This window comes from Symphodus melops (genome assembly GCF_947650265.1).
Source record: "Symphodus melops genome assembly, chromosome: 2".
In the NCBI taxonomy this organism is placed as follows: domain Eukaryota; kingdom Metazoa; phylum Chordata; class Actinopteri; order Labriformes; family Labridae; genus Symphodus; species Symphodus melops.
In genome coordinates, this window is record NC_136692.1 from 8,537,497 (window position 1) to 8,563,375 (window position 25,879).

The 25,879-nt window shown below is 39.3% G+C and overlaps 1 protein-coding gene across 1 annotated transcript in view; it reads left to right on the forward strand.

Annotated features, from left to right (window-relative positions):
* The window catches only part of tet2 (tet methylcytosine dioxygenase 2), a 28,768-nt gene extending 2,934 nt beyond the window's left edge, over positions 1–25,834 (forward strand). The window contains exons 2-10 of the mRNA XM_079337164.1: positions 15,522–18,461; positions 18,544–18,634; positions 18,735–18,828; positions 18,944–19,152; positions 19,391–19,541; positions 19,644–19,733; positions 20,899–21,036; positions 21,127–21,481; positions 21,665–25,834. Coding sequence (XP_079193290.1) covers positions 15,566–18,461; positions 18,544–18,634; positions 18,735–18,828; positions 18,944–19,152; positions 19,391–19,541; positions 19,644–19,733; positions 20,899–21,036; positions 21,127–21,481; positions 21,665–23,004 — 5,364 coding nt within the window. The 5' untranslated portion in view covers positions 15,522–15,565 and the 3' untranslated portion in view covers positions 23,005–25,834. The remainder of the gene's footprint in view (positions 1–15,521; positions 18,462–18,543; positions 18,635–18,734; positions 18,829–18,943; positions 19,153–19,390; positions 19,542–19,643; positions 19,734–20,898; positions 21,037–21,126; positions 21,482–21,664) is intronic.
* Positions 25,835–25,879: the final 45 nt, after the last annotated feature.

Below are 25,879 nucleotides of genomic sequence, written 5' to 3' on the forward strand. Positions count from 1 at the left end.
CATTGAGTACAGCCATAATTGTCAGCACAGAATGGCCTCAGGTGAAAAGCAAAGTAAAGGCCTGCCAATCAGGTGTATGATAATCACTAACCTTTTGGGCCATAGAGCCTTTTCCACTGCTGCTCCCTCCCTATTGGAACTCTCTCCCCAAACACATCCATGACTTTATCGACCTGACCCCCAGATGACAATAGCTCAGCTTTTATGTGATGACAAAAAAGCTCTGCATTACTTAATATCCCGAAGATGCTTTTCAGCTTATAGATAGCACAAACGAGATTCTGAATCTCAATGGGATTGTTCCTGGGTTAATAAAGGTTAATAAAATAAATAAAACAAACATTACTACATAATAATAATACTACGTGTGTTTGTCTGTTTAGTCCCAGTGAGCTGGCAGCTAAGTTTTCAAACCTACACTGTCTGTGAACCCCTGTGACGCAATGGCATGGCTGTGTTTTGATATGGCCAGCATGGAGAACCCTTTTGTCGACACTATAAAATATGTTGTGACTGCATGAGATCAGGTGATGCTTGTGTGGGTATGTGTCATTAACCCATTGCCCCCTTATCTTATTTGTTTTTTCCACACAATGACTTCTCATGCAAGAAAGAAGAAAATGTCATGTGGGTTTATTTTGTTGTTTAATTTAAGGAACCTATAAGCTTATAGACAAAAGTAGCTTTAGCTAAAACTAGCAAAGAACCAGGCATTTTTCACTTTTTAAATTGTGATCCATTTTCTTTCTTTATTTAAATGTTTCGTACACTTACTAGTTTGCACAGCTTGGGACGCAGCTCATTGTTTTTTTTATTTATTTTTTATTTTTATGAATTCCTATTTTTAATGTTTTGTTTTTTTTCTCAACCGTGATTTGGCAAATGTCTTTTTCATTTGTTTTCAGTTGTACTGTACGCAGGACTTACACAATGCTAATACTGACTTGCACAATAAATCCATATTAAATAAATATACAAATACAGACACTTTTTTTCTGGAGGCTCTGCAGGGCTGCTCTTACACCAGCAGCTGCAAAGGAACCAGAGCATAAATGGGTCTATAGGGGGCTGAGTGGGGGAAGGGCAAAGATAGATCAATCACATGCACATAGTTTGCTCTCCTCCATCCACACCTACAGATAAAGCCGTGTGATTGGATTGGTCCTTTCGTCATGGCTGTAAGTCCCCTTTATATCACTCCCAGAGCAAAGACAATATCACCTTTGGGAAGAATGTCCAGTTGCCAAAGAGTCCCACAACAATGCTGTCCACTTACAATACCCAAGCCCTAACCCAAGCCCTCACCTTTGACCCTGCTCTGTCCAGCCCCCGCATCATATTTCCAGCCAGGGGCTGTTGCACCAATGACACAGAGAAACAGGCCCAGTGGTAGGTTAGACATTTTAGATTGCACTATACCTGACTGCTGGCTGGTCAAAGCTTGCCTGCTTTCCTGAGACAAAATGGCGAGATACTCAAAGCTGTATTGATTTCTGCAGTATTGATTTCCCTCATGTCTGCTATTGGGGGTTGTTTGTCTTTGGAGTGTGAGAGAAGCAGCAAAGCACAATAAGCTGCAATGGAATCTGAGCGCTATGTGGTAGTGCAGTCTTGACAGATTAAACCATTTCTTTTAGAATATATTTGCATCACTTTTGTCCATCCACTTACAGTTTATCAATGCTTTCAGTACTGATCTGCTCTGAGAATTAAAAAGTACACCAAAAGCTCTTTCAAATTGTGAATCTCTTCTCTATGCATGGACCAAGTGTGCAAAATAATATATTATATATGAAAGTAGACATTTTTTCCCATCTTATTTAAAAATGAATCGTAGCTATGTCTATTAATCAAAGCCTAACGACAATATGTCTCTATGGTCGCTAAATAAGATCCATTCCCAATCCCCAACAAGAGTCTTGTGTTTCATTTCCATGAAGGCTCAACATAATTGAAGAGATCATTGATGAAATTGCAGACAGGAGTGCTTCTTTGGTCTCCACTGTAAGTGTGTAACGATAATGTTTTTTTTTACGCGTCTGAGATGCAAATGTATTACCAGTGACTGCTGCATCAGATAAAGTGTGAATCCCAAATGAAGACCTTCTTTTACTACGAGGCCGAGCGCTGTTATCCGGGCAGAGGTGTAATTCTGGAGTGATGGTGATAACGCTCTGGTGGAGTGGCACGGGCTGCGGGGAGTGTTGCTGGCCCTGTGAGCATGTATCGATGTCAGGGTTTACCTCAGGGGTGAGACAGCGAGGGCAGAGACGAAAAAGCTTCCTCCACGTGAGCGCATGCACATGGCCGCTCTGTTTACAAACACTATCCTGGCATTCCGCAGCGAGGGAGGCAAGTGAGATGTTATGTAACTGCCCCAAAGCGAGTAGCATCTCTTCCCGCCTCTCGCCCGGGCGCCTTTTTCCTACGCTTGGACAATCTTGGTGAATGGCGTTTCTTGCCGATTCAGCCATTAGCAGTTAAGATTAAAAAGAACACGGGCACAGTCGCGGCAGTGTCCGCGGCTCGTGAACGTGGCGAGACTGAGAGCAGACTTTGTCTTATGCTGATGTCAATGTGTTATCGCACAGCTCCTGCACAGATGAAGGCCGTACCAGAGCAGGAGATTAAACTTCTCCGTCAAGTCACATTATCAATAAACAGTATCTCAGATCCAACTTAAGGTCATGAGGGAAGATTGCTATATTTGCAAGGTTCATACTGGAAGTTTTCCATTAACAGCCAAGATGTGGCTTTTTTGTTTTGTTTTCACTTAAGCATTGCAATGTGTGAAGAAGTAGAAAATCTGCAAACAGGCTGTCAATATGCATCAGAAATCTTGAAGTGTGACCTAACCTCATGCCAGGATCTTGCCCTCAGTAAGAGTCCCCTGTCATAATGTGTAGCGTCAGTCAGTTCTGGTTAAATCCAAATCTTGACAATAAGAAGGCTTTGTCACAGGTCTTATTCGAAGAGGTTCATTTGTAGATAAAAAGCCTTCAGAACAAAGAACATTGGCTTTCTATTGCTTGTCAAAATACGTCTTCTTTTAAAATTGGTTGATTTTAGTATTTCCATAGCTGAAGTTCCTGTTTTGGGATTTACAAAGCTCTGTCCTGATAGCACAATCTCAACGGGGCGCACAGAGACCTTAACAACTAAAGTGATGGCCCTCGTCTGAAATGGCTGGCAGTTATGCATGTCTTGTCTGCTAGGAGCTGTCATTGAAAAGGGTTAGGCCCCATGGCCCCCTGTTGTCTACACACGGACCACAAAGACAGACAGCTGGTCATGAATGTCATTTAGAAGCGTAGCCTTCGTGAAGGCTTTGAATGACATCACTAACTACTTCTGAGGGCTTCGAGTGGCTCAGGTTCGATATAATGTTTCATAAGTGGAATGTACGAGAGCAGCAGCTGGTGTCTTTTCAAGACGCAATGCTCGGAGACAATCAAACCATGTTTTAGACTTTATATGTGTTTAACATTGGGTAACTCTGGTGGTAGCTCAAAGTTCTAGGATCTAGTCTCCTCCGTGAAAAAACATATTCAGTATGAAAGCACAGTAATACTTGTCATAATATGTGTCCAACCAAAGCAACAGTCTATTGCAAATGTGGAAGACCGCTAAAATCGTATTAAATCCCAGACTACCTGATGAAATGAGAAATGGGGTGTTCAAAATGGAGTGAAGGGTTTATAAATCCTTACACTGTAGTCATGAATCACAGAAAATTTCCATCACTCAGAAGGATTTGTAATTTCCATTCATTGTGAGTCGCGTGCCTACTACTCAGTGGAGGGAAAGCGGCAGCTTAGCAACAGTGGCTTAGGTTGTGCTGCTTAGAACCCATCGGGGGAAGGAATATCCTTGCATTCACTTTTCAGAAGACAAAAGAGCACAGACCACATGTTTTTTCCCCTGAAAAGTCATTCCAGGACCTGCTGCTGCTACATAATATATTCATAGCTTCATGTGTAATGACTACCTTTAAATGTTGTTAAAGATAAACTATTATCTCAAGCTCAGTCTTTCTCAAACTGAAATCCTACCGGGTAGTCTTTTTAAAATTCCTTGACTGCCATGTTGTATGCCATGTTTTAATGTCCCGACTATAATAATGTTTCCCTGTGCTGTTTACTGTTCACCTCTGGTTTCTGTTTGTTTGAATGAACCAAATTCAAACCAGCTTCCAAACAGGGAGAAAATATTTGCTAAATAAATCTGCCCCTGAGCAAACCATATGCCAAGACTTTCAAGCTGGAGGTGAATTGAAGAATTCGCTCACTGCTGTGGAGTTTTCCTGCCAGATTGTAGTGGATGGGAAAGTACATGAGAAAGAACAATTAAATATAAATACTAATTCACTGTGTAGTAACCGAAAGTGATTATACTTTATATTTCCTGTTAAGGTTATTAAAAAAAGAAATGCTGCAACCCAGAATAACATGGAGCACATTTAAAATGTGAAACTCAATTTAGAAATGAATGTGGTCGAACACAAAAGGCTCATAGTACCATCAGACTGCATAGACTCAGTGTTGGCTACTGAAGTTTCTTTGTCAGTGTTGATAAGCACAAGTGCAAATGTAGGTTTCTGAATATGTGGCACTATTGATTTCCTGGTTGGATCAATGTGTAAAGCACATGTGCACACCACTGCAAAGCAGCCTATTCTGCAGTCAGCCGTGCCGGGGTAATGTTTAGACCAGATGGGCTTTAGAGCACTCATAAGATGGTCGCCATGGCTACCATGCACTCTGAAAGAAATTAACTTTGCTGTGCGCACAGTTTATCAAGTTAGTCAGATATATTGACTGCTGAACAGACAAAGGGTTTTTTTTTTTGGGGGGGGGGGGGGGGGGGAACAGGGACAGCCAGTTAAGAAGGAAGAGGGCAACATTGTGAGGGGTTGGGGGGGCAGGTTAGTGGGTTTGTTAGTTTAGAAGCCTCTTTCTCATTAGAGCGTCCATGTGATGCAGCTAGAAGGCACAAAAAAGGGTTTAGACTCTCTGTGTAAGCTTTGCTCAGGGTGCTTTTTAGGCAGGCAGTGTTTCTTCTCTGGCAGTGCTGATGAAACACGACAATCCAAGACTAACAGGTTGTGGAGTCAGATCTGGGCTAAAGTTCAACACCTATCTACCATCAGTATTGACCTCTTCTGACGAAGTCTACACAGACATGTATTATTGGCTCAGAGCTAAGGCACTGTTTCAATGAAATGGTTTCATTGTTTTAAGGGGAGGACATTGGTCAATAGCTATGATAATGTGGATAGTGTAGTTTAGATTTTAGCCAACATATCTTTTGAATACCTTCATATAAAAAAAATAGCATCAATGAATATACCATTGTGCCGTCTTTCATGAAATAAATAAGAACCAAATACAGATCGAAAAGACCGAAGTCAGAAAATATGCCTTAGCTCATGTTTGCATGATGTGTTGTGTTTCCAGTTTTCCCAGAATACCTGACAAACAGGTTGTTTTAGAAAAGTACAGAGGTGGGGTGAGTCCCATACAACAAAAGCTGTGTGGATATCTGTACAACAGTCATCTTCAAAAACAACAGAGTAGAGTTTTTGTTTCTAGACGGAAAAGCTGACTTTGTAATAGTCATTGAACTCTAGTTAGGTTGTTTTTGTAAAGAAATGAATGCATCACCCTTAAAGGAAAGAGATGTACAGAGAAAAATGAAAACTCAAGCTTCAGTTGTCAGTTTTCCATATCGCAGCAGTCATTAATCTACCCATGGCTCTCCATAGACGTATTTAAATTACACTAAGTATGAAAACAAAACTGAAATGAGATTTTCTCTCCTTGATCACATATAAGCTCATATAACCCTGAATATTGTATGTTAAGGCCTCACAATCCCAAACCTGTTGTACACGTTCTCAGAGTAGAAATAATTACACACTCAAACATTTCACAAGCCACAGCCTTCTAATCCTAATACTCATGAGTGTTTTTTTGCATTCTTCCTATTCTTGCTTTTTCACCGTCTTATTTTACTTAAAAAACAAATACACAATAGTCTTTGAATAGATGTCCAGATACAATTAAAGAAGAAAATGAGACAGTCCTTGTGCTCGTGGGACTCTCCAAAGATTGGCCACATCTGTCTTGCATTACACATAAAGGACAACCTAAAACTGTACAGGGCACTTCTGCTTATGCAGGGGGAAGAGGCCCCTCTCTAAGGAATAAATTACAAACAGAAATGTTTGTCCTCTGTGTTTCTGCTGAAACCTATTAATATTAAAAAAAAATCAGGATACTGTTTATCATTTCCATGCGCAGACATTAATCACGGAAATGATCTGAACACATCAGTGCAATGTGAAAACCAGACAGACGATTGATAAATAATGAAACATAACTGATACAATGCATCCTTTAAAATAAGGATATTATCATGTGACTGGAAATCCATTTATCAGTAGGTTTTACCTTCAGAGGGCTGCCCTATTATAAGTCAACCATGAAAGGATTGGAAAGTAAGGTAAAAGGAAGAAAAACAGACTTTTTTGGCTGCAGGCTGTCATATAATGCAAACAGCATTACCTCACGTATTGTACGAAGTGATTTGGCCACATTGAGCATCAACAGGAAACAGCACAGCTCTAACTGACACAAAACTAGACCTGAAGTTGAGTAATGCTCAGTCACTCAACACGCAACCATTTTGGTCATTTATTTAACAATAGAAATATAAACATGAGCGAAGAACTTCATTCTGCTAAAATAACCTGGACATGTATTCAGGAATTGACCAACGCCGAAGAACGCCTGAACTCAATTCAGAAAAAATGAAAGCCCCATATATGACACATATTGATCCAAGGTTTTATACAAGGACATTATCGAGAACAGCGCTATATCCTCAAACTTTACATTAGCTGAAATTATTCAAGGAATTGTTTGACTTTCTGGGAAACATTTCTAATCACTTATTTTGATTTCAAACTTTCAAAAAAATTCCTTTTTGAGTGAGATTCATGTGTGACCACAAACAGCTGAATTATTCACTCTATCTTTACTCACATTTTTTTCTGCCATCCCCCTTGTACATTTTCTTGGGAAGTCAGAATGAGCTGATATGAGAATGCAATAGAAAATAATTTGGAGAATTCCCAGGAGTGAGCAGTAGAGGTTTGTATTGAGATGTACTCCTCCTGTCCAACAGGGATAGTCAACCGCTGTGAGGTGCATGTGTGAACATGCCACTCAGGAGGATTTCAGTACCTGACGGAAATGTTCAGAATTTGTAAAGAACGGACATTTAGAAATGACTTGATGTGAAGTGTTATCCAGGGTACAGATACCACTCTCAAAGGGTTACATATCTGAAGTCTAAGTCTGCTATACAGAAGTTGCTCAAAATTTCACACGTGCCAATTGGTTGCATTGTGGCCAGAAGAGTGGACCACAGCATAGAGTTATATGTTGTAATATGATCAGGCCAAAACTAAGACTGGAAACATACGGAAAATCTGTTCTCTAAAAGCTTTTCGAGTAAAAAAAAAATTTAATTAAAAGAAACAAAAGTTGTTGTTTTAGAGCTTTGGCAGGGAGCAGTGACTTCCAGGAGCAACTTTATATTTACAGAGCACAAGAGGGCTATCAATCTTATGTTGGCGTTGAAGAAAACAGCAACTTCAAAAAAACACAAAAAAATGTCTGTCAAATGACTAAAAGGAAATTGAACATGACCGAGCTTTGTGTTCCTATCCTTTTTTTTCGTCAGAGCTTGCACTTTGATGCGTTTAAATAGTCCCCTTCCTGAATGTGGATGTGCTATCAAGAATATAGATCCAACATTTTGCTTAAGTTTGCTCATGTGACAGAAAGGAAACAAGTTCAAAGCACTTCAAGAAGTGTTGCAATAATCTGACTCTACTGTAAGTGTGGTGGATTATTAAAATGACTGTAGACAGGGGGACCTTATATTTCTTCGTGACACTTGCCTCATATGTTCAGACTGATAGAATGAAAGAGAGAGAGGAGGCACCATGTGAGGTGCATTGTGTACACATATGAGTGTGTGACATAAATCACAAGAGACTTTGTAGTATGAACATTTGTCATAGTGGGCTCTACTAGCAATTGAACAGCAGCAGCAACACATGCAAAAATCACTACGTCTGTTCACATCGGCTGTGATATGAGCAGTTTTTTTCAATCCATCCTTGACTTCTACCTAAACTTGCTCCAGTGGGGTCAAATCCTTCAGCTCATATGCAAACCAGATGTCCAACAACTCTTATAATTCAAAATGTTTACACAGATGTCTGAAGGAATAATCAAACAGTTGCTATATTCAGCGAAATGTGAGCAATACTCCTTATGTTATTGCGCAGAGCTCTTTTTTATCAAGCTGTTCACTATGCTGACAGAAATTGGACCCGCAACATGTTGAATGTGTAGCTTGTACAGTGAAGAGCAAAGACTTAAATGAGTATAAAGTTAAAGTTTTCATAACAGCCTTTTGAAGATACTTCACAATTTGGAGACAACATCTATGTTGTTTACATAGCTTGCTGGATTCCAGAGTTGTGAAAATGTTGTCCGAGGTCATGAGGTTTGCAGAGCAGTGGCTCTATATTTACAGGGGGGTGGTGGGGGGGGGTGGGGGTAAAAAACACTGTAGAATGCAAGTCATCTGACCTAGTTGCACGAGTAGAGTTTGCGAGGGATGATGTTCCACTCACAGCTATGCTGAGTGCAGTCTAAACTGTCTAACTAAAGTCTGTTTGAACATACAATAATCAGTAGTTCTGTGTTAGGACATATTATGATATTAGCAAGGGCTCAGTTTCATAGGACATTTACTTTTCCATATCATGATTTGGATTTTTGTTTGATTTAGTATCAACTCAGAGACCAGTTAACTCTCAAAATATTAAAAATATGGAACATTTCTAGGTTTTGTTGAGGTCCTTAAGAGGCTCTCACATTTAGCTTAACTGCTTTATTTAAAAGATGAAACAGTGAATTAGGGTCTCTGGCTAATGCCAATATATCATTAACACATACTGTGATTCATTTTAAAGTTATGTATTCCTATTTTGTTTGTTTTGGAACCGAGCAAAGTGATACTAAAACATTCAAGACATAATACTGAGAAATTATAAAATGGTTTTTTTTTATTTTTTTAAATTTTGTTTAAAACTTCATCAATCACGGAGTCAAAACAAAACGAATACCAATTCTTGATTTCACACCATTCTATCTATAGATGATCAATACCATGTGTTAAAAATAAAGCAGTCATGATAAATATGGTTAACAAAAGAGGAAGCGATGCTGTGGGCATAGTTTTGAAATGATGAGAAAAATTGTCGGAGTAGTGAAAAGAATTCATATGTAGTCTTAATATTGAACTATTTGACTGTTAGAAAACCTACAACAAAGTTGGTCCAGTGTTTCATGTTGAAATGTTATAGCTCGATTAAAAAAGGTATTTTGAGATGAGATTTTATGACTCACCATTTGACATTTTGTTATGATTCAGTTCCACATTTTAAAAATTTAAGTGCTTTGACAAAGTGTACAGTCCTTTGACTTGCAACACACTCCGTGTTCTTATCTTTCAAAGAGGAAAATGCAAACACGACCATTACAGCCAAGAGGAGGAAATGTACACTTGAGGTTATGGCTAAGTCTTAGGGCTCCAGAGTAAAACAGCGGTCTGGTTATGCTTGTGCGCTTTTGATTTACAATGCCCCCCCTTCTCTGCCTCTTCAACAGCAGCACTCTATGGCTTGCTGTCTAAGTCTCAACCTGAAAGTGCAGGGACCTGAGTTTCCCAGCAGCTGTCGTTAGTGGTGAATGTCACATACGGCTGCCAAGTCACGCCAAATAGATCCCATCTACTATGGGAGCGCTCATATTTCACTGGTTCTCTGTGGGAATTAAAAAAAAAAACACAGTGAGGGTCCGGAGGGTTAACGTTTAGTAGTTGTTAAAAAAAATAAAGGATCAGGCTTCTGGAAGAAGTAGGAACAAGTATTTACAATATCTTTGATTGATAGCCCAACTTGGAATTGGACTTGGATATTTTAGCAACCTTGGAGACAAAGAGAAACTATTTCTTTAACTATTGCATTTGGTGAAGATCATTTTATTAAAAAAAACAAAAAAACAAGACACTTAACTCTTAAAAATAGGTTTCAGTGTTGTGTGCATTAACTACCCCCCCCCTAAAGTGACTCTTGTGCAAACTGTGTCCATTGTTTTACTACAGTGATCACACTGTCCAAGTATACACCCTTGCCCCAAGGCTTCAAAGCAGTAAAGCAACTTAAAACGCCTGCAAATACATAGCTACACACTCAGCCACTTTGAGACTGTCGAGAATTCAAGACCAGTGTTAAGAAGCCAGTGTCATAACGTCACAGCTCTAGATGACAGACTGAACAGGAGGGAAGTAGATGATAGCAGATTGAAGTACAGAGGAACCCAAAGTTTAATTACAGGGCAGAGAACTGTGGGAGAGGGAAGGAAACAAAACAACAGCAGAGATGGGACAAAGAAATTGCTTTCTAGAGGGAAGATTTGTAAGGAATACATTTCAAGCCAAGAGAGTTGAGTCATATAAACTGAAACAGAGGGCTCAATTCCCTGGTGGACATTAACTACTAGACAGAAAACCAAAATAGATCAAAGCATTATAACTTCCAGAAGGCGTCCAGACTATAACCAGTGCTGTGCTGCTGCTCTGGTTTAGTGCTCTACTTCTGGCACTAAAAAGAACATGATATAAAATAAAAAGAAGATGAAGCCAATACTCAAATTGTCCTGATGCTTGCTAATTTAAAGTTGGACTTAAAACACTGCACAATTAGTATTTGTATGTTTTTGCGTTTGTACATGCACACTCAGCTGGGATCTCTGGCTTTGTTCTGGGTTTGCAAAGATTTTTTTTTTTTTTTTTTTGTTGTCAGTGTGGGTGTACCCAACTGTGACAAGCTGCTGGGCTCCGCGCGATCCTTTGTAAACCCTGGAGTGTCCTGTAGGAATGGAGCAGCACTGAAAGCAGCTTAGCTACAGCGTTCACCTCTTGACTGTGTTACTGATTTACAGACTGCTCTAAGGGCCAGACAAAACAAAGGAGTAGTCACATGGGGTCGGGAAGAGGTATTCACCCGCTTATCTCATTGTTGTGTTTTCAGGGATCAGATGCTCTCTATTTGAAAGGGTTTGAAAAAGGAGGGAGAATTGGTTAGCTCTTTTTTTTCCTCAAACCATACTGAGTTAAATTGGTGTTCCTCAAAGTAAGCATTGTCAACTGCAAAAACTATTTAATACATGGAAATACAATTTTGTATACATTGTGTAAGTTAATGAAATATATGACCTAGCTGTAGATTTATTGAAATGTAAATATTTAGATAACATTGAAACAAACACTTAATTGTCAGCACATTCCTTAGACTTTTGGTACAACAAAGTGACGAAGATTAACAAGCTCAGTTCAGACTAACACATTTTTTCTGCAGTTCTATCATATGATTCTTGCAAACAAGCTGCACAGACACTACAGCCAACTTTAAAAAAAGTTTGCTAACCTGAGCAGATTTGTTATACATGACAACACCGACATGTTATGGCTGATGATGGCTGTTTTACCACTCTCACGTGGTGTTTTTGTATTCATTTCAAAATAACACATTTCAGATTTAATAACTTTGACATAATCATAAAGCTGTTTGGTGTCACTTGTAATTACAATGCTGACAGTGGTACCCCACTGTGGTGCTTTACATTTGTCTGTGTCTGACGGCATTAAAAGGTGGATTAGTCCTGCAACTTGTTGTCAGAGCAGCTCACGAGACTCTTCATATTCCAGCTCTAGTACTGTCCGTATGTATCTTAATATCTAGACAATTTTATACCCCGGAAATAGTTTTCGCTTTTTAAAGTAATTCACCATTTTAATTTAACAATGGCCCAGTTCTCAGGCTATTGTCTTTAAGACTATAAAATTAAGAAATCATCTGCTTAAGCCCTTACGCAAGGAAGCATTTTTTTTAAATCAGACATGACCTAAATCATTTTGTGTAATCCTCTTTAATATTCAGCTAAACAAGATCTATTGAAGAAAAACTTAGAAAAAGCTAGCTGATTTGGCAGTTTAGTGTTATTACTGGTATAGATGCTTTTCTTGAGTTTGAGAAACTTCTTGTTAATTAACTCCAGAAATATTTTGATCAAGCTTAAACCCAGGTAGCTGGTATTTGGGAGGAGATCTCTGCTCATTTCCTTCATATTCACACTAAAAGACACATTTGAGGCCCTTTTCCCCCATTCATGACCTGAGAGCTGTCTTCGTTAGCGGTGTGCTTGCTCCCTCTTCCACCTGCTAACAGGCAGCTGGCTGTTCTGTTGTGACAACGGTGGGAGCTTCCAGACACCCCTTTTAACAGCTTGGCTCGTTAGTGAGAGATTTAGCACTCTAACTTTGGGGGTCTGGAGGGCTGCTAATGTCCTGGAGGGGTGATTTGCTGAGAAGGAGATGATTATGTCTACCAGCTTGCCTGCCTGGGCGGACTTTTGTCTGACAGTGTCCTGTGTGATTTGCTTGTTCAAGATGGTCGGGTTGGGCCACAATATCAAGACAGAGACTTAATACTGTCTCTTCAGTGAAGAGTCCATCAATAACTCAAATTAGTTTGAACATGGAACTAATTGAGAAACATGTTTTAATGCATATATCAATTTTAAGTAATGTTTCCCAAATTGTTTTTCAACAATTGTCAGGTGTCTATGGTTCTTACATTTGTATTAAATCAAAACTAACTGACATTTTTTACATAAGTCAAGAAAGTCAGCCATGCTCTGTGGAAATGGTGCTAATGTACCTACATTTTTTAAAAGAGGTCATCAGGCTTGGGATAAAACATGTCTTTTGAAGACAAAAGCTCATCTGCCAGCATCACAAGCTACTTTAACTAGTTCCAGATGTGATAATCAGCCCCATCATTAGAGCAAGAGTAAGCCAAATGAAATGGGTACAATTTTCTCAAATATTTTGCCATATTTCCATTACCCCCCAAACATCAGTCAGTGCCTACAGTGAGAATACAGAACATTTACATTACAGAAGGGCCTTTGTGGGAATCTAAAGCTGTTTCTAATTATGTTTCCAAAGTGTGTGTAGCATTTTTTTCAGGACTTGACCAAAGTTGTTGTGACTTGACTTAACTTAACTTTCCAAGGACATTTACAGCTTTTTAGAGCATACTAACAATAGTGTGAATTAAAAGTACTTTTTTACAAAACCCACTGGCCTGCGTCTCAAAAAACTTGACTGCAACCAAACCGTCCTTTTGATTTTTTTTATTCAACCTCTGTTTTGCCAAGGAAATAGACTTGTATAGATATAAGGTGTCACTTTTAAGAGAGTGCCTTATCTCAGCAGTTCAGGTAGCCATCTAACCCTAACCCTAAATAGACATGCACAATATAAAGACAATCATCTTTCAAGAGGTAAAAACTCAAATTGATGTTCAAGTAATATGAACTGGGGTTTCTCATATATATCTTCCTTTATCAACTGCCAAGCATGAATCTAAGGTATCATTCCAATCAATTTCCTTCTTCTGCAAATTATGTTGATAGCAGAATCTCTTTACTTTAGCATCTACAATTAAATCCAGGCACCAATTGCAGCTCCTCAGCTGCTCATTCCTTTTAGTGTGCTCATAATTATGATGGATTAGACTGCGGCTCTTTGTGCCTGCACACTGCAATTGTTTTGCAGATGCTGCGGATGTGACATGCATTAATAATTGAGGGAGGCAAACAGAAATCAATATTGTACAGGAATGACTTTTGTCGATTTCGTTTGGGAAAGAAACAGCGTAGGAAAAGCAAAAATGAGACCATACGCTCTGTTTGCTGCTTAACCCTGTATGCAGGGATCACATTTTTCATGAATAGCTCCTCTCTCATTTTAATCTCAATTGGAACTCCTTTTGACCTTTGTCTATCTACTCTTTTTTTTTTAGTCAAAAATAGGATTGATATTTGCTGAACTGTATTCTGTGTTGTTTTAAATTAATTCATCATGATGATTACCATCATAACATTTTCCGTATAATGTTATTTTTAAGGTCTATAGATGTGTCATCATTAAAAACACCTCTTCCATCTAATCATGTTTTTTACTAGACTGATGAAACCAGCACAATTAGTCGTGGGAAACATTTGTGGGAGTGCTTTTTTTTAATCATTAGGAGAAGAGTATGGACCTACTAACATGAAGTCCACAATTCAAAGCCATCAAACAAAAAAATCGTATCTCCATATTTGACACAATACATATTGGGTTTGGAATACAACCGTTGTATAGCTGACACGCAGTCAACTTCTCCTCCCATATACCATCTGGGAGATTAACCTTTCATCCTCAGCCTTCAATCAACTGTGGTTGTGCTTCCCAGAGTATATGCGTATAGTTATATTTAGTGTGTGTGTGTGTGTGTGTGTGTGTGTGTGTGTGTGTATATATATATATATATAGTATATGTAATACTCTTTACCTTCATTTTCTTCCTATGTATTCTGCAAGCAATATATTATTATATTTTAGTAGTTCTCACATGCATGTTCTTGTCTTATATTGCTGCAAAACTTGAATTACCCCACTGAGGATCGAATAAAGGATTATCTTATCTTAAATACAGACCTTCATTTTAACCAATACAATAAATTCAGGAATAATTTTAACTCTACATTGAACATTTTTCAACAGAGGACTCTAATTTGAATTAGGTCAGATTCTTAGGAAACTATTCAGACATGTTTTATCTGATGTCTGTGTCCCATAACAATCAAGAATGTGCAGATTTGTGGGCTGACTACAATGGTTACCTTTATATACATGGTAGAGCATTAAATAGGTAAATGCTGTGCAAGATGTAATCTTTAAATGGTAATTTTCCATTTTTCCTATTTTTTCTTGTTAGAGAAAATTCATAGTTTGGCAAATTTCATGCACTGCTCTGCTGACCTCTAAGTAGCCATTGCCTGTTTTGCCTCCTAAAGGGGACTTAAAATTGATCTAAAGTGTTAACTACTTGAGGTGGTTCTTGCCTTTATCTTAGAATACAGTAATGTAGCTGCAGCTCTAGTTTTACTCAGTATGAACAAGCATAATAAAGAATGATAAAGTAGAGGACACCGGAAAAATAGAGGTTACAATAGAGTACAATTGAGAAGTCAGACATTTTCCTTGTTTTTTATGCATTGCAAATTACAATGTCCAAATTTAAATGGAAGTCTGTGATCTTACACAGTACTCGATATTCTCCAACAAAATAGACACAAAATACTTAGGTCTGTTCTACGTCTTTACAACTTGACAGCTGATCTGACCAAAGTGATCTAAAATGAATTTGGGTAGGGTTGGGTTGGTTTAAAATACAGTGTAAATAATATAAGTGCATTGTAAAACCTATCTCTGCTTAAATAATGATGAAACAAAATATTGATTTCCAACTTTTTGCTTTGTAGGACGGACAAAGGGCAGCCTTGTGGATGGACTCTGAGCAGGCCAGATGGAAACAGAACAGGCCAGACATGAGACGGAAGAAAGTCTGATGTTAGCACAATTTGGCTCATCTCACATCTCTCACAAACTCCAAAATGGAGACCAGTCCTCAGAGGGAGATTCCCCTCAGATCACTGGGGATACAAACTGGAACCATTACAAGCCCAGTGTAGGTACCAACTCCATGAAGAGGCACAGGGAGACTTGCAACAGCCCAGCTTCTGTATATGGGCTCTTTGACCAAGGCACCACCATGATAAATGGAGATTTGATGAATGGAGACTTAAAGAATGCACTCACTGAGCAGTCCTTACTGGCCCATCAATCTAAGAAATTTAAAGTAAATTCTGAGATGAAAGGAAATAATGACTTAGACTCCAGTTTGTTGGATAACTTCCCTGAGATGACAAAAGCAACAGAATTTGAATGCAATACCCCACAGATAGAGATTAAGTTAGACAAGAGGAATTATCCATTTTCTAATGGAGACATTTTTAGTTTACCAAGGAACAAACAAGTTCCAATTTCAAATGGTGCTATTTCACACCCCTCAACCATAGAAAGCACTCCAGGTGATCTTTTAGAGAAAACGTTGTCACAGTACTATCCTGAGCAAGTGTCAATTGCACCACAAACATCAAGGGCACAGCTAGATGATGCCAACAATTCAACGACAAATAAACCACCCAGTGAAGGTGCTCAACCCCCTTGTTTAACCTCAGGACCCCCAAATTCAGCGCAAATTCCTGACTCACGGCAACAGCGACTTGTGGCATCAAGCAATGTTGAAGGAGGCAACAATTATAACTCTGCCAATTATATGATGAATGGGTATTCCAACAATTTTGATGCAGACCACCAGCAGCACCAACAACATCAGCAGCAACAGCAGCCACCAACATACACTAGTAAGGAACTAACTTTGGGTCATCTCCCATCAAGAAATACGGCCAATGGCTCACAACAGCATCAAAATGGTGCACAGTGCTATCAAGATGAGAAAAATCCCCAAGGTATACATACGAAAGCCAAGCAGGGGTATAACCAGGACTCTTTTTTGGAGCAGAATGCTTCTCTACAGGTAGCAGAGGCAAGGGGATATGGGCCATTTCCTAGCTCTGGGATGCAAAAGACAGGTCAAAGTGAGGAACCAGGGGCTGGTCAGATTCAGAACCATGGCACTGACAGGGGACATCATTATGGGATAAAACCACAGACCTTAAACCAAAATGGTGGCAACCCCCAAAGAGCTGAAAGTATGGGGTCCAGTCTCCAGCAGCCACATCACGCTGGATTAGAAAAGGGGATGGAGAACATATCTCAGCAGAGAGCCAACTTATCATGCGCAGCTCCCCACCAAAGAGACTGGACGGAGATGAACTCTTCAAATTCCCAGCAGCAACCAGCAAATGGTCCAACATCCAAGGCACAGGAGCATGGCATGTGGAGATGTTTCCCTGCTAATCCTCAAACAGAGCAGCAGGCAGCTAACACCCAGAATCACTGCCAGATGATGGAGCCAAATTCAGCGCAAAGATTCCCGGCACAGGGAGTTTACACAGATAGCAACCAAGGGTCCAACAGTCTCCCGGTCCAGACCCACTATGTCCAGCATAACACTGCCTCTGAGTGGCAGCAATCAAATTCTAAAGCATCACAATTGAAGCGGCCTGTACCCGAAGAAATGCCTGAGCAGAGAATCTTCCCCCAAAATCAGCAAGCAGACAGCAACTTCCACACCCAGATGCAGCCCGAGCACTTAAGTGAAGATCCTGACCTGCAGGAAATACTGTCACCTGGGTTTTTAGCAACAGAGCAACAGCAGCAACAACAGCACTCTACTCTTCAACGCCCCCTTTCCCAACCAACCCAATTTGAAGGGCAGCAACTCAAGTCCCCTAACTACAGACCTCATAGTCAACCCCAGCCAAGTCAGCAGCAACTTAAACAGAACCAGTCTCTTGGAAACAGTTCTATTCAATCCAATAACCAACAAATCCAGCACAATGACCATACAATATTCAGTTACAATAACACAGAGATGCAACAACTACAACAACATCAAAGGCATTATCCACCAAACTCAGGCACCAGTAACCTCAAGCCGTTTCTAGCACAGCCATCAGACAGCCACTGTCACCAGCATAACCACATGGACATCCCACATACCTCTACACAATCACACTTACCACAAGGCATTTTGAACCAACAGGTATCAACACAGATGTATCCTAAAGCTGAACAACAGCTAAAGCTACCATGTAATCAGATCCAAAGGGGAACTCAACTACCTCTGGGACCCATGAGTCCCCTTGGAGACTTTCAGAGACATGCAGCCCTGCGTATGCATCTGTTACAAAGGCAAGAGCGTCAGAGCCCTCAGAGTCTCAATGACTCTAAACTTGGCTTCAGACCTGTCAAAATGGAAAATGGACCCAGATTCGAGGTGCCCTGTTCACAGCAGCAAAATCAGCAATTACAGATGCAAGATGCCGGCATAAGTGGAATGCAAGTCAAGCAGGAGAATCAACAATCTTTGTGCGAGCAAAGTAAGAGACAAGGAAGCATCTTGGCATCAATGGAACAAAGCCTAAGGCAGTACCAGCTTTCACCTGTGTTTGAAAAGAAATCCTTTGTCATTAATTCATCTAATAAAGTCAAGGTGGAATCCTCTGGGCCAGTCACAATCCTGTCAACCAACACTGACTTGACTGGAGTAGAATCATCAGCAGCTTCCTCTGCCAATGTAGCACTAAAGAAACCCCCTGATTCTACTCCAAAGAAGGAAAACCTGCTACAAAGCTTTATGGACTCTCCTATGAAGCTCCTAGATACCCCTATAAAAAATCTATTGGATACCCCTTTGAAAACACAATATGAGATTGCATCATGCCATTGTGTTGGTGAGTTTCATAACGTCAGTCCTAAAACATTATTGATCAGTGGGTTGATAAATATTTACATTTGCTCTTTTGTGATATTTAGATCAAATCAGTGAGAAGGATGAAGGCCCATACTACACTCACTTGGGGTCAGCGCCTAATGTTGCCAGCATACGGGAAGAAATGGAGAAAAGGTCAACAACAAAAATGATCTATTGAAAAAAGAAAAATTGACAGTGTTGCGTAGCAACTGGGTACTTATGTCTACTTTAATTTTTCTATTTTTCTTTAAAGGTCTGGGCTAACGGGTCGCGCCATAAGAATTGAAAAAGTAATATACACAGGCAAGGAAGGGAAAAGTACACAGGGATGTCCGATAGCCAAATGGGTAAGAATCAATTTAATATTTTGCATTTGAATTGTAGGCTTATCTAATATTTGCCAAATGCATGCATGTCTATGTCTTCATGTAAATGTCTTTATAACTATACTTATTATTTTAGGTAATTCGACGAGCCAGTGTAGAAGAAAAGCTATTGGTGTTGGTGCGAGAACGGACTGCTCACACTTGTGACACAGCCTGCATCATTGTGGTAATTCTTGTGTGGGAGGGTATTCTTCCCAGCCTGGCGGATCGCCTCTACCTCGAACTCAGTGAAACACTGAGAAAGCATGGAGCCCATACCCAGAGACGCTGTTCTCTCAATGAGGAGTAAGTAAAAGAATGACATGTTTCAAACCTGGTTTGCCACAGCATTTTTTTAACCTGAGAAGGACAAATTTAAAATTGTATATCAACTTTGCTTTCTTGAATACTGGGGAAATGTATTTATTTTCTCTAAATACTACTTTTCACTTTGAACCACATTAAATTACACTTATTTCAAATTGGTTTTCAAACAAACATTGTAAGTAACCTGGGCAACTTTGAATTTTGTTTTGATCTTCAGGAGGACTTGTGCATGCCAAGGGTTAGATCAAGATGCCAGTGGAGCCTCTTTCTCCTTTGGCTGTTCCTGGAGCATGTACTACAATGGCTGCAAATTTGCCCGCAGCAAAATCCCAAGAAAATTCAAGCTACTAGGGGATGATGTGAGAGAGGTAAGTAATGGTGACTTATATTGATTATAATGTAAACAATGTTAACCTTGTTCATAGTATGCTAACTGGGCTAACTTGAAACTGCAATTTTTTGTCTTTTAGGAGGAGAAAATGGAGCACAATTTTCAGAATCTGGCAACCTTATTGGGTCCCCTGTATAAAACCTTGGCACCAGAAGCATATGGAAACCAGGTTCGCAAATCTTTATCAATATCATATAATAAAATTGACCAGGTAGCCAACATTGGGCCAGAGCAAACACAAAGCAAGGGGAGATTTAGAACACCTGTAAAGCAGAGACCTGCTATTTTCGAAAATATAAATTAACAGTGAAAATGTATTTTAAAAGAAAGCTCCATCTGTGTCAAGTTTCCTGGTAAGACTAAGGCTATACAGTGTTTTACATATTGATCTGAATACTAAATGTCCTGTCTGCATTTTAGTGCATTAAAGTGAAAGATACTTAACATGCACTAAACTGTGCTATCAGTATGCTGCAAGAGGCCATAGTAGCAGTTTAAAGGATGTTCTTGCAGGGTAACTACTCAGATTATCTGAATGATAGCCAGTATTAACCAGTATTGAGAAAACTGCCAATGATAACAGGAACACAAGAACCAACCAGAAGCCTCAAATAACCTAATGCCTACTTCAAGCATTTTGGCATTATTCAATGACAGTAGTTGAAATAAGTGCATGTTAAATGGTAGTTTGTAAATAAAATAGGCATACAGAGCAGTCAATTCACTGCAGAAAAAACATGATAGTGTGACTATTTTAGTTCAACACCCGATTGACCTGCTACTTAAACTTACCACATAGACAGACTAAATGATCATATCTTATTAACATAAGGATAAATAACATGATAATGTCATGTTTGCACACAGACATTTATACATAAAATAGGTCTAACCTCACAGTGAGGATGGGTAATTCTGAATTTATTGTCATGACTGTCTTCAATGCCTTCTGCTAATAAAAGGGAGAGACACCAAAATAACATTTAATATACATGAGTTATTTAAAAATGTAAAACGAATTGCAAGAGATACCTAGGTTTGGATTTCAGTAGCGTAAGTGTTGGATGAGAAAGGAAGATAAAGTAGCTAAACAAGGTGCATGCAGAAAATCTCTCAGTGAAGATTAAGGTGAAAGCTTTTAAAATGAATATTAACATTGGGCCTCGAGTCTTTCAGTCAGGCATGTGCAAAACAAGAGAAAAGAAGGCACGACGTAACAGGCCATAGAGCCGTCACAGACAGTATTAACATGGTAAAGGGTTTGGCATTGATACTATGACCATGTTGTTGATATATATCTGTAACTTAACACCTTGTGATTTTCCTGGACACAGGTAGAACATGAACACAGGGCAACAGATTGTCGTTTGGGGCTTAAGGAGGGCCGTCCCTTTTCTGGAGTCACTGCTTGTCTGGACTTCTGTGCCCACGCTCACAGAGATCTTCACAACATGCAGGGCGGCAGCACTGTGGTAAGCAGAAGTTCAGAAATGTATATGCCTACAGATTCATCAGGTGTTGATATTAACAAGAAATGTATTTTAATATACGTTGTTTTACAGGTGTGTACATTAACAAGGGAAGATAACCGTGAGATTGGCAAAATACCAGAAGATGAGCAGCTTCATGTATTGCCCCTTTATAAGGCTTCCAACACTGACGAATTTGGAAGTGAGGAGGGTCAGCAGGAGAAAGTCAAGTCAGGTGCCATTCAAGTCCTTAGTGCCTTCCGCCGCCAGATTCGCATGCTTGCAGAACCTGCCAAATCTTGCAGACAGAAAAAGCTGGATGCTAAGAAGGCAGCTGCCAATAAGAACGCCATGTTGGACAGCACTAATGATAAGGCAGAGAAGACCCTGCAAGCCAAGTCAAAAGGAGGCACTTACGAGAATATCACTCAGAGCACTATGATGGCAGGTACGTAGGTTGTGTATCTCGAATATATCCTCTCTTTTTTCAGATATATTTCTAACTAAATTAATTGGAAGAAACAAAAGTGCAATCTTTTGACAATGAGGAAGGAATTTAAGACATGTTTGTAGATTTGAGTGAATTTCTGCTTCTGCCTGTACCTCATCTTTTGGTGGTCTTGTTTTCAAGGTATTAATCCAGGTGCTGTCGGAGCCACTCTGCAGCCAGGTCAACCAACATACCCCCTTGGGGTCCATCATCAGCAACTACAGCACCAGAGTGTTCTTCCACCTTATCCTGGCTCAAGAAACACACCCAACTACCCCAGGTACCCCAACCAGCCTGGGGCTTTTCCAAGCACTTCCAAGCCAGGAAGCATGTATCCCCCTCAGCCACAAACACCAGCAAGCCCTTACCCTTCCCCGCTCCATGTACCAAACTCCTACATTAATGGATCAAATCGTCCATACCCAGGATATCAATGTAATGGAGGAATGCCCCTTGACAATTACCATCCATATTATGCTTCAAACCCAAAGCACCTTGATATGTATCGGCAACAGCGGCCAGCCCTTTACACGGAGCAGCAGTATGGTGTACATCAACGTTATGAGGTCAATTACCCGCCAAGGTATGGTGAGCAACCTTTACAGGTCAATGGTTACAATACCTGTGGCATGAGGCCAGTACACCACATGAGATCTTTTCCACAGTTTGGTCCTAATGGAGCCTCAGACCCTCAGTTAATGGATCACTTCTCAAGGGCACACTCAACCCATGGAGGTCGAGACATTACAGCTGCAGTAAGCAATGGCAACCAGTTAGGGGGATACCCAAATCCGTACCTATCTCAGAGCCCTCAAATCTTACCCCCGGGCAAAGATCCTTTCCATATGCAAATCAAAACAGAGATGGTTGCGCCCCACCCACAAATGCTTTCTGCTCAATTAGGCGGTGGGAGTTTAAACCCTGAAACCCAGTCAGGGTTAGGTCTGCGTAATGGTATTAAGCCAGAGCCTGGAACACCACCTACAACCCCACAAAAGCCTGAGATATGGTCAGACAATGAGCACAATTTCTTGGACCCTGACATTGGCGGTGTGGCAGTGGCACCGACACATGGCTCAGTCCTCATAGAGTGTGCAAAACGGGAGCTCCATGCCACAACGCCTGTAAAAAATCCTGACCGCAATCATCCAACACGCATTTCCTTGGTCTTTTACCAGCACAAAAATATGAATGAGGCCAAGCATGGCTTGTCACTATGGGAAGCCAAGATGGCAGAAAAGGCTCGAGAGAAGGAAGAAGATGCAGAGAGGAATGGGGGTGAGGGCACACCTAGCAAGAGTAGCAAGAAAGGGGTGAAACGAGAGCATGTGGAGTCATCAGAAACCACCGGAACACCTCCTTACAAACGTTTTATCCAGGCACTTCTGGAGGGGTCATTGTCACGCACAACAAACACCTATGTCAGTTCATCTCCATACGCCTTTACTAAGGTCACAGGGCCTTACAATCAGTTTGTGTAGTAAATATTTATGAAGACGAAATAATTGAAGGTTTGATGACAAAAAGACCACAAGCACCACTGGCCTTTTCCAAACACTCCTTTCTATCTGCATTGTTACCCACAGTATTGCATAGAAACCTGTGATCAGATGGGCGACACAATAGAAAATCTATTACATCAGGTCTTTCACCTTTTTAACAATCAAGCTTTATCTTGTCAACTTTTGCAATTTCATGCTAACAATAAATCTCTGGTGCTTTCAGTCTGATACATATGGACCTATTTTTAATAGAAACAAAGTTTCATTTTTGGTGGCTTTATTTTTTTTACATTTTGGAGATGCCATCAAGGCACATGACACTGACTGTGTGAAGGACAACATTCAAGGTGCTAAAATTAGTTCATATAAACATTTATTTCTTTTGAAAATAATGCCTTTACAATACAACAACTCTATGATTGACCCTCATTTACTTGCCACAACAAGACACTGAAAACATCATTCTACTGTTAAATCGTCAGCATCTAAATGTTTGACAAGTCAGTGTTTCTGTAAGCACTTTTAATAATGACAGTTAAATTCTTTGACAATACTGTTAAATTATAAGAGCTGGTTTAACTGTATCTGTACATAGAGTAATTCATTTCTTAATGTCAGTTAATTAATTTATGGCAGAGGGTTGTATGAGCAATCGGTGAAACTGTTTTGTGTTCATGCAAAAACTTTTTATCAAATATTAATATTGGTGCTTCTCAGTAGGTTCTCTCTCAATTTCTTATGTCATTTATACTGTACATTGAGCCTTTGTAATGGTTAATTTTTAACATTTTAAGAAAAAATAAGACAGTGGTGTTGATTTAGTTTTTCAAGGCTCACTATGTTGTTAGCCACTGTTTTAATGTTCCTTACCTAAGGTTTAATGAACAAACCTGGACTGTGAATAATTCATGTAGTTTAATGTCTGTGGTGCTTAGATAATGTGCTTTTCAAACACTGAGGAACATAAAACAGGGTAAGCTCAGCGTCAGTTTCAGGGCGCATCTAGCTTGCTGTAGGGTCTATAATTATTGCAATCTAAGTGTAAGATAAACAGATGAGATTTGTACAGTAAGTTAATTTCCATTTTGGAATTACTGTTGTTGATTTTGTGTTGTAAAGAATGCTAACAGCCTATTTCATGTAATTCTTGGGGTTTCAACTGATTTCATATCATCATGAGGTGCTAAACAACCTGTTAGAGATGTACAATGTGAGACTCTTTAGGCAATGAGAAGACTTTTAAATAATGTACAGTACGGACCTGTCATATACCTCAAACTATTTTGGCAATAGGATAAAAGATTTTTTTTCCTTCTTGTATTACTTTTAAAGTGTTAAGTACAGCTTTACTTCAGGCCACCAACAGATATAAAAGTTCATTTCTTACTTTCTGAACACACCATAGAAAGTATTACCTGAACTTAAATCTTTGATGTTACTGCAAAATCAGGGACACTTTTAATGTCAATTTCAGTTTTCTTTTACATCTTAACTGTCTGTATTCATCTTGTTATTTTCTTACTCAGATACTTGCCATTGTATCCTGAATCCAATTGTTGTCTTTACTCTAAACAGACAAAACTTTTGAGAGGAAAAAATTAAACAGTCCCTCAAAATTATACCTTAATTTTAGCCACTAGAAAGTGGTTAACTTTAAACGTAGATTGAACATATATGCACTGAGTAGACTAAAGGGAAACTATGATAACTAGATAAAAAGCAATGCATTTGCTTTTGGTATACAGCAAGAACAGGGCAGTGATTTAAATAGTTGCACATGTTTGTGCCTGTTTATTGTTAAATTTATTTATAACCACTAAGCAATTGTAAAATGACTTAATTCCTCCCCCCATTTGAATGAATTAATGCAATGTATAATTGAACCATTGTCATGTTGTAGTATTCTTCCCAACCCTTCATAACATTTTCAGTTTCTGATAGCACTTCATTTCTTTGTTGCTAAAAATAAATATGTAATAAAGAACTACAAAACATTTTATTTAACTAAATTGTAAATGTGTTTAAAAAAAATGTCACATTGTACATACCAAGAACCTGTGTTGCAGGAATACAATTCATTCTTTTATGTTGATATAAGTTCTTTTTGTTCTGTAAAATTGACCCACAGCACCTTTATCAGCAATTCTCATCACATATTCAACCATCCTTCTGTCTCCTTCAGGTTTTAAGAATGATCATGGTTAGATAATACAGGAAGTCTTTTGTCAACATGTGCTAACTTTCACAGCTATGTTTACAGTTAAAGTGTGCTCCTCACGCAGACATTAAAGGTTCTAGGTTTTTTTTTTAAAAACTGTTACAGCTTTGTAAGATAAATCTACAAAAAATGTCAAATGTTGTTGTACAGAACCCAGCAACAGTAGCAGGTTGTGGCTGAGAATGGAGAGATATCTAAGATATAGCGGGTTTAAAAGCATAGCCATACTTGAAGATGCTGTGTGTGTTTCTGAGTGAGTCAACATTACTTGAATGACTTTCTGGGCTAAACTAATGCACTACATGTGCTCAGCTCAAGAGGTTCAGCTAGCAGTTGATACATACTTGGTCTTTGCAGTTGGACACTAAAGGTATAAAAGAAAAGATCAACTTTTCCCTGTTATTTTTTTTAAGGCTTCCCTTGTTCTCCTGAAGTTTGGTTTGCTACAAAAAAGGATTTAAGGATGGATATTAATACTGTAAGTATTGTAATGTACTGACTGCAGTTTATTTGAAAGCTGTTTATTATATCATTCCTGATCTTGCTGAGATGTGGGTGTTTTTTTTTTAATAAAATGTATATTTATTTAAAGCAATTTGACTTGTTTCTCCAAGTTGATAATATACAATTTCACAT